This window comes from Nansenia antarctica (genome assembly GCF_963989245.1).
Source record: "Nansenia antarctica genome assembly, chromosome: 20".
In the NCBI taxonomy this organism is placed as follows: domain Eukaryota; kingdom Metazoa; phylum Chordata; class Actinopteri; order Argentiniformes; family Microstomatidae; genus Nansenia; species Nansenia antarctica.
In genome coordinates this window covers 4,723,448-4,732,719 of record NC_137693.1, presented here as the reverse complement: position 1 = coordinate 4,732,719, position 9,272 = coordinate 4,723,448, and the positions used below count along the sequence as shown (strand labels likewise).

Here is a 9,272-nt window from a genome sequence, read left to right as displayed (position 1 = left end):
TTTGCTTCAGAGAAGGTTGGAGGTGGAGAGGGAGACCGATGGGGTGGAGGATGGAGGAGGGGTGGAGAAGGAGCAAACCTCCTAGGCTGGACAGAGGGTGAGTTGTGAGGGCTGAACAGGGGGCATATTGCCCCCTCTCCCCCTCAACACCACACTCTGGAATGGATGAAGATGGATGGGATGGGAGTATGCGTGGAGGTGGGGTGCAAACTTCTCAATCACTTGACTACGGACATTAGATCACCCTCTGCTTCCCCCAACCCTGTCTTCTCCTCAGACCCAATGGGGTACAGTATGTCCTGCTCTTTCCCCATGCCAGGCCTCCTCTAGCTCCTTCTAGGGTTTAAAGCAGGCAGAACAGCTCTCTTGCTTTGAGGAGTTGAGCTGAGGGGAGATCGTGTCAGGGACCACCGACTTGAGGATGTCATTCTCAGTGGCCATGATGTGTTTCACCAGGAAGTTGGCTGCCTCGTTTATGTTGGTGTTTTCCTGAAGGAGAATGATCAGGGTTAGCATCATAGAAATAGAGTATGTACTTTAGATATAATAATAATAATAATGTAAAAATAATAATATTAAATACATATTTTAATTATTTGTATTTATGTCCAAATGTTATGTTCAAATATTATACACTGTGTTCAGAGACTCAAGATATTTAACATGACGATTTAACATCCGGTATACACCACGTCCACTTCAGGTCTTCTATCTGAATACAGATACAGATAATTTTGTAGGTTGAACAGATACAGATCATGACATCTCTGTACACCCCTACTGGACACACCCAAACAAATGTTCAATGCTGAAAAACTGGCATTAAAATACTGTATTTGGCTGCTAAATGTACTCCCACCATAATAAATATGTTTTTGGTCTTTCCCCATTTTATCATGCTCAATAATCTATCTTAAATAACTTTATTTGCAGTCACCCATGTAGCTTTCTATATAATCTTGCTATGTTTGTATCCAGATATTTCTGTTCTCATGGTACTCTTAGATTGTGGTGCAATCACTTTACCAGCATGTTGACATTTCATGGAACATCGCTTTGAATTGGAATGTTTGCCTTTTATTTGTCTTGTCATTTTAATGACATGGTTGGAATGCGAGTGTTCAGTGCTTCACCAGGAGCTGCTGTGCTGATTTCTCACAGATATTTAGAGTTAATGAATCATTCCCTCTAAATGACTGACACACATGCTTCTTGGCAGGTACCAAGGCTAATCCAACACTTTTCAAAGCCACCACTTTGTTAAGGAGAAATGAATAAAGACTCTAAATCAAATCTCCCCTGGCAACCACTCTGCTTGGTGTATGAGTGTCATAGTGTTTTAAGGTTAGAAACATCACTGTGCTCTAATCAGGAACTTTCTTAGGTGAAGGGGATGCTTGTGCAGTGTGAAGGTCTCTGTGGAGGTGTTGTTAGATTACCAAACTCCAAACCTAACCGCTATCTGAACCCTTTTTCCTCTGCCATGATTATCTGTACTGTATCTGTGATCCATTGTCTTCAACTCATACGACCCTCAACATTGCTCTGAATCACTGTGGGGTTTGAGCAGATAAACACTGTTACACCACATTCATCTCAAGCCAGTAGTGTTCTGTAGGAGTAGAGGAGTGATCACTGCAAGATCACATTCATCTAAATCGCTGTCTTTGTCAATCTGCCGTTGATTTAGGTATGGTGGGTTTTAGTGACGATCTGGCTGAAGATGCATTTAACCCAGTGAACTTTCACCTTGTGGAATGTTAAACCTACATGCCATAGTGAGGGCTGTGAAGTGAGGACAGTTCAAACACATTTGTACCAACGAGGGGACATAATATATTCTCCAGGTTTGGTATTGTGTTTGTGGCAGACAGTGCTGGGGCCAGTTGAATTCATTTCAAGAACTGGAAAATCTATTCTGATGGGAAATAAATGGCAAACGTAAAACGTTCAATCAAATATTTTCTATCCCCTCAACTACTTATCTGAATCCGAATGGAATTGTCTGCGATGAGTTTTGGCTCAGTGGAAACACATGCAACTTATTAGGAGGACCAGCTTTTCCATCACCTCTAAACAAGCTGTTGACTTTGCTACCCGGAGTCTGGCCTTCCCCTTTAAATGTATCTCACGGCCCACTTTCCATGCGGATATGAAATTCCTGTCAGATCTGTGGGCCGGGTTTTCAGTGACTGAACTGTGACCTGGTCAAGAGAAGAGTTGTGATGATGACATGTTACAGTAGTTTGGCTTCTTTCTATGGTGGCAACTGGGCTTCTATGGGGCAGCTGTGGTCAGGAGGTAGAGCCGGCGTCTAATGATCGCAAGGTCGGCGGTTCAATCCCCGGCTGGCCATCTGTCAAGGTGTCCTTGGGCAAGACACTGAACCCCAAATTGCTCCCAACGCGCCTTGCATGGTAGCTTGCCGCCATTGGTGTGTGAATGTGTGCGTGAATGGGTGAATGAGAGGCCATTGTAAAAGCACTTTGGAAGTACAGTCCATTTATCTGTCCAGGGGAGGGCTGTAATAGGGCTCTCTAGTTGGTGGATATAGTTCAGTTGGTTGAAGCATGGCACTTGTACACCAGTTCTGTCAGTTTAAATCCCATATGAGGGTTTAACCTGAGTATAATGACTTACCTGTGACTTGTATAACATAAGAATGGTCTGCTACAGTAGATATTATGCTGTCGTTGCTATGGAAGACAAAAATGGAAGAGGTCTCACCTTAGCGGAAGTCTCAAACCATCCCACAAAGCCGTTGTCCTCGCAGAACTGGTCCATCTTTATTCCGTTGGTGAGCGCGTCCCTGCCCTGGTCACACTTGTTGGCCAGTAGCACGGTGGCGATGCTTTGTCCATTACCCAACATCAGTTTGGAGTCCAGGTCCTCCTTCCACTTGGTGATCGCCTCGAAGGTGGTGGGCCGCGTCACGTCAAACACGATGAACGCCCCCATGGCCTCGCGGTAGTACACACGTGTCATGTTGCCAAACCGTTCTTGACCTTAAACACACACACAGACACAGACACAGACACACACACACACACACACACACACACACACACACACACACACATAATGGTCATCATCAGATTATCCTATATAATTGAAAGACACTTAGGAGAAGCTAAGGCATAGGCTGCACTGCGCTGGATTTGGCTGAATCTGTGATGTTTTGATAACGTTTGCATCTAACAGCCACATGACTCCGCCGATTTCGAGAGAGCTGACACGGCGAACTTATGAAAACTCTGCGAGGGACTTTCCGTATCGTATTCGGTATCGCGGGGTCGGCGATACGGGAGCGTATGTTAAAAACGATGACGTAGAGTCACTGGATAAAAGTGTCTGAGAATTCCTTATGAATTCTGCTTCATTTTAATCTGTAATCAATCTTTCATACTCCTGGAGACAGAGAGAAGAGAACATTATTATAGAAGAAAAGTATACCGTGATGGAAAAGTAAGCAATAATTCTTACTGACTCACTTGCCTGTCAAATACAGGCATACAGTATATATGCTCATACGTTCAGGAATCCTCTCTCTCTTATTCCTAATGAGCACAGTGCCCTTAAAAATAGATAAATACCAAAATGTCCTTCCATTCTCTAAGGGGCTGCAGAACACACAATGGCGCCCACATGGGTGGGTTTCATGATGCTCATTGTTTTCCTGGTTATATTAGTAGGTATTCTAAGCATGCCCATTTTAGGAGTTAGCAATGCCCACATTCACTGCTATTACCAACTCCCTCGAAAGCAGCACATTCCCGTGTCTCACAGACCTGTCCTATTCAGTCAGTCAGTCAGTTAGTCAGTCAATGCTTGTTATATTATTGGTTCTAAACTGTTGTTAGTAATTAACCCATGACCGATTTATCGTGTTAGTGTTGAGAAGACACGTAAAGAAGATTATATGGTAGGAGGGTTTAAAACTGCATGGAAAAGATCATGACTTAATTAGTAGCCCACGACCCCATTAAGTATACTTGTAATTCCCATGAACTGTGTGAGATGAGAGTGTGTATGTGTGTGTGTGCGTTTGTGTCTATGTGTGTGTTTGTGTGTATCTATTATTTACCATTCACCTCTATTTGCCTTCCTACAGGGTGACATTAGACATTCTGTGTCTGTTTCTCCCTCGGGTGTGTGTGCTCTGTGATCCTACAGTCTGTTAGTACATCCTGTCTGCTCCAGGTTCAGCAGGTAAACAATGGTTAGAAACAACTAGCAGTTACAGATCTGTAAATGTGTTTAGAAATATCAGGCCTGACACCACTGTAGATGTTAGGGGCGGCTGTGGCTCAGGAGGTGGAGCCGGTGTCTAATGATCTCAAGGTCGGCAGATTGGCGGTTTGAACCCCGGCTGGCCACGAGGTGTCCTTGGGCAAGACACTGAGCCCCAATAAGTGGACTGGCGACTTGCATGGTCGTTTGCCACCATTGGTGTGTGTATGTGTGTGTGAATGAGAGGCCATTGTAAAGCGCTTTGGAATAAGGGCGCTATGTCAGTCCATTTACCATTTAGATGAACCTGTGAAGAAGAGGAAATGGAAAATATGACTTTCCTCAAATCAAGGAACTTCTGGGTGTATTTCTTGTGCAATAGAGGAAAGGCTGTCCTCACTAACAATGATTCATCATCATGTTTGACTGCTGTCACAGACATTTTTTTGCCATTCAAAAAACTGTGGGATTTTGTCACATGTGCTAAAGGTTGTCTTTGACTATGTTGTTCTCTATGGACAATGACCAAGCATATTTTCCCATAACGTTATACATTGTACTGTATTGTATAAGTGACATGAACAGAAAGCCAAGGTCAAGGTTGTAAAGAGTGTAATGTGCTGCCAGGTAGGGAAAGAGGAGAGAAGGCTACTGTCAGTGTGTTTGACAGAATCTATCTGAAATGTTTTCTTGTTTACAATGACTCTCCTGTGGCTAGCTTTTAAATCTCCCTCACATGGGCTCTCACATGATGAGGCACATACCGTCCACGAGGGAGAGTGTGTTGGTCTTGAGAGGAACGTTTTGCGTGTGTGAGAGAGAGAAGGAGAGAGTGTGTGTGTGTGTGTGTGTGTGTGTGTGTGTGTGTGTGTGTGTGTGTGTGTGTGTGTGTGTGTGTGTGTGTGTGTGACTGCTCTGAGTTTTAACTTGCACGTGAGGTAAGCCAATAAAAATTATGCTTCAGAAGGCGTGAACAGTACAGCCTACTGTTTCTCCTGGCTGAGGGATTATTTGTGAGCTCCAATCGCAAATCTTATCTTTAACTAATAGAATTACACAAGTCTATTTACTGTATAATATAATTACACAAAACTAAAACTACTTTAACAAGCAAGAGTTTTCCCATTACTATATCGGGCCTATTCATATTATTTAAGTCTCATTTGAGCATTTCTGCATCCCATGACAATAATAACATAAACCAACATTTTTTTTCTTTTTGGGGGGGTATTATGATGTGTGTCTGATTCTGTGTTTTACTAATGCTACAAACAAAATGTATTTTAAATGAACACACAATGAAGTAAGGTAAGACATTTGTTGTACTCTCTATTTGGATTGGAAGTATATATTTCATGGTTTGTAATGTAAGGACATCCTAGACTGGATTTCATGGGTCTATAGATAACGCAGTAATTGCAGGCTTTATTCTGCAAAACACATCTAAGCAAAACAACAACGTCCACACGTATTTCCACGCTTCACTATCAGTGGTTTGAAAACTTCGCACTTGAACAAGCATAGCGTTCTCTCCTTTATGTAGACTAGACTATCCTAACAGCTGTTACAGTGAAACGGACAGATACCAAGGTCCAGCAATCAATTTATATAAATATGTATATATCTAAAGATTGCATGAGATCAACGATGTGAGTTCGTGAGTTTAGAATGAGAAGGTTCTATCTCCGTTTAGGGCAGTTCAGAGATATTGAGCGTCAAAGTTTTTACATTCCATTATGTTCTGTGAGATGGAACCTTTGTATTTTATTAATTACTAACTCAAAAAAGTCAACATTTTAAAAATAACACCACACAGGCATTAATAAACACCTAATGGATCAGATTATGTAAAAAAAAAAAAACTAAATTTCGACAAAAATGGAGATAGAACCTTATAATTCTAACGTCACGAGATACCAAGGTCCAGCAATCAATGTATATAAATATGTGTCTAAATCTAAAGATTGCATGAGATCAACGATGAGTTGTATTGTGTATTGTGACTCAACTACCTGCGATGTCCCATAACTGCAGCCGGACGGTCTCGGAGTCCCAGTTGAGCACCTTCAGGGCGAAGTCCACCCCGATGGTGGCGCGGTAGTTGGTGGAGTAGCTCTGGTGGACGTAGCGCTTAATGATGGAGGTCTTCCCGACCCCCAGGTCCCCGATCACCAGGACCTTGTACAGGTGCTCCTTCCCCGGGATCTGCATACCGCCGGCGGACGAGGGGGGGTGCCGGTGGTTGGTCATACCCTGGTTGGTTTACCGACAAGTTGGGGGAAAGAAAGGGATATTATGTGTAGTTAGTAGTAACTGATCTAAGAGAGGGAGCGGTTCTTTCTCAGCTCTTTGACCTCTCTCTCTCCTCTCTGCACGGGAGACGGGAACGCCCAGCCGCTCGGGAACTTGTGACTTAACACCGCCAGTCTCGCCTCCTCCGCCCCCAGGGAGACTCACGGCAGCTCGTGAGAGGCACACGAATTACCAATTCTAAGAGCTGCGTCACGAGAGATAGTTCAGAAAGCATCATCTGGTCCTAAGAACAATACTACCCTTGTGACAAATAGTACCGCACTTCTACAGAGATAAAGTGAGTGCGGTGCGCACGTCATACCTACTAGGCCTGCCATTGCATAAAAGGCCTACCTGGGTCATTTTTAAAATACGGTGCCTTTTCCGTCCCCAGTACTAAATCATGTTGTATTTTGTCTAAATTTGGACAAATACTTATTCCATTAGGTTTTTCATGTATAGTCAATTGTTATTTATTATGAATACAATGATATGGGCTTCTAAGTTGTTGTTTTCTACATTTTAAAAGCTTTGGTTAAAGATGTCAATTTGATTTTGCATGGGATTTGGGATGTCCCCAGTGTTGTTCATTCAACTTCAATCCCAAAAATAACTATTAAAAACATACATTTCCAAATATGTTATTATTATTTCATTTTCCTGATCAATATCTATTGAAATCAAATATAGTTTTTATCCTTAAAAAATTAAGGTTTTGCTTACAATATTGCTTGTCCCTGCGATCACTGTCCACCCTGTTATGCTGTGTTAATGTCCCTTTTAAAAGAAAACCATATTTCTCAATCACATCACTCTCATGAGGTGACATCACATCAGTGGAGGGGATTTCAAATGTGGTAAGCTGTGTGATTTTCTACCTCTTTTACCATCTGATTTTTATGTTTTTATCCAGTGAGTTTAATGTGGTTGACCATAACGTGTCCACCCTGTTAGGCCTAAATATTGAGGAGATCAATCAAATTGAATAATTTCAAAAAAAGTATTTAGTGCAAATTAGATTCCTCATCAAGTATTCATGGTCATTCTAGGCATTATGCTAACACAGGCAGGCTAAAGGCTAACTTTAACTCAAAATGTCCACCCTGTTAGTGTCCACCCTGTTATGTGTCCACCCTGTTCTGGAGACACTCGCCCTATTCAACTAACAGAGGGTATTCTAAATCAAATAAAATGTAGGTGCCTGAGCTCGACCACTATGTTTTTCAGCAAGCTAGATATGTCCTTTATATAATAGAACATTAAAATATAGATAAATCAACAATTTATTTTTCACAAGTTATGAAGTCCAAATGGCACCGTATTTAAAAAATGACCCACCTACCTTTCTCCAAATAGACTTATGGTTTGTAAGACTTATTGCATCTCGTTTCATGTAGGCCTACCTGCAACACGTCATGCACAGGGACAGCAATAACTTTGTTTTGAACTATAAACTCTAAATAAGTAAATATGCTTCTATGGCCTCTAATAAATTAGATGGTGAGAGTGAGCTCACTGAGAATAAATATCATAAAAGCCTCCCATTTAGCCTTACTCCATAAATCTTATTATTCTAGAACACATATCCTCCAAGAGAACAGAAAAGACCAACACATGAATGGACTGCTCTCCGATGGAGAGAGAGAGAATTAATTAATTTTAATGTAAGTAGTTCTCTAACTCATTATATCATCTCAGCAGATCCAGACTTAGAAAGCCTATTTTTAATCAAACCTTCAAGGTCTCACATTCAAATTAGAATCATTTAACTCTTTCAGAGAATAACGTACATTGTGGAGGATTCATGCAATATTATCCACATTTCCGTGTGCTCCAAGCTCACAACCATGTAGCCTATGGTTCTGGCTATAGCAGAATACTGTCCACTTGAGCACACAATGTCACTGAAATAAAGCAGAGTTTGAAGACCTGAGGATGCAGTCTACTTTGATCTCCTCAAATTCAAAGAAGGTTAAGAAACTGAACCACATATAGGGTTAACACTGTCTCGGGAGCACCATCTGCCCATGCTATCTGTTCCAGGTGTGTGTGAGTGTGTGTGCATGTGGGTGTGTGTGTGTGTGTGTGTGTGTGTGTGTGTGTTTCAGTTTCTGTTTCAGTTTCAAGTTTATTGTTACGTCACATTACACAAGTGTAAGAGAGTAAAATTCTTAGGCTTCGGTTCCTGACGTTGCAGCTCAAGACAATAAGGCGATAGGCATAATACAAGAGAATAAAAGAGTGACAATAATACAGGACAGTATGTTGCAATTTGTGGACAATAACACACTAGGCATAATTCAATAAAAAGTGTCAATAGTACAGGACATAAGTGACAGTAGTAAAGTGACTGTGAGCTTAAGCTTAAGTCGTCTGTTTGCATGATGTGTTTGTGGATGATAGTCAGTTGTCTACAGTAGGCTTGTTCATGAGCCTGATCGTCTGGGGGAAGTAGCTGTTGGTTAGCCTCCCGAGTTTTGACCTTGAGGGCCTGTGTGTGTGTGCGTGTGTGTGTGTGTGTGTGTGTGTGTGTGTGTGTGAAAAAAGAGAGAGAAAGAGCCTGCTGAGAGAGGATTCACACCTGGAGGAGAGAAGAGGTGAAGTTTCATCATTATGGAGATAATTAAACCTGTGACCCATGATGTGATTATGAAGAAGTGATTGGAGCTCACGGGTCAGAACACGTCTTGGAGGACACAGACATCTGAGTGTTACAGCTTTTCCTTTACCTTATGTTTTTTGGGGGGATA

At 41.9% G+C, this 9,272-nt stretch overlaps 1 protein-coding gene across 1 annotated transcript; it reads right to left on the bottom strand.

The window, feature by feature from the left end:
- Positions 1–336: 336 nt before the first annotated feature.
- On the bottom strand, positions 337–6,480 carry LOC308174779 (ras-related protein Rab-38-like; the record flags this gene model as incomplete). The annotated part of the gene is made up of 3 exons (XM_080549880.1): positions 337–489; positions 2,728–3,005; positions 6,243–6,480. 3 exons carry the CDS (start codon positions 6,478–6,480, stop codon positions 337–339), a joined length of 669 nt encoding a protein of 222 aa, XP_080406006.1.
- Positions 6,481–9,272: the final 2,792 nt, after the last annotated feature.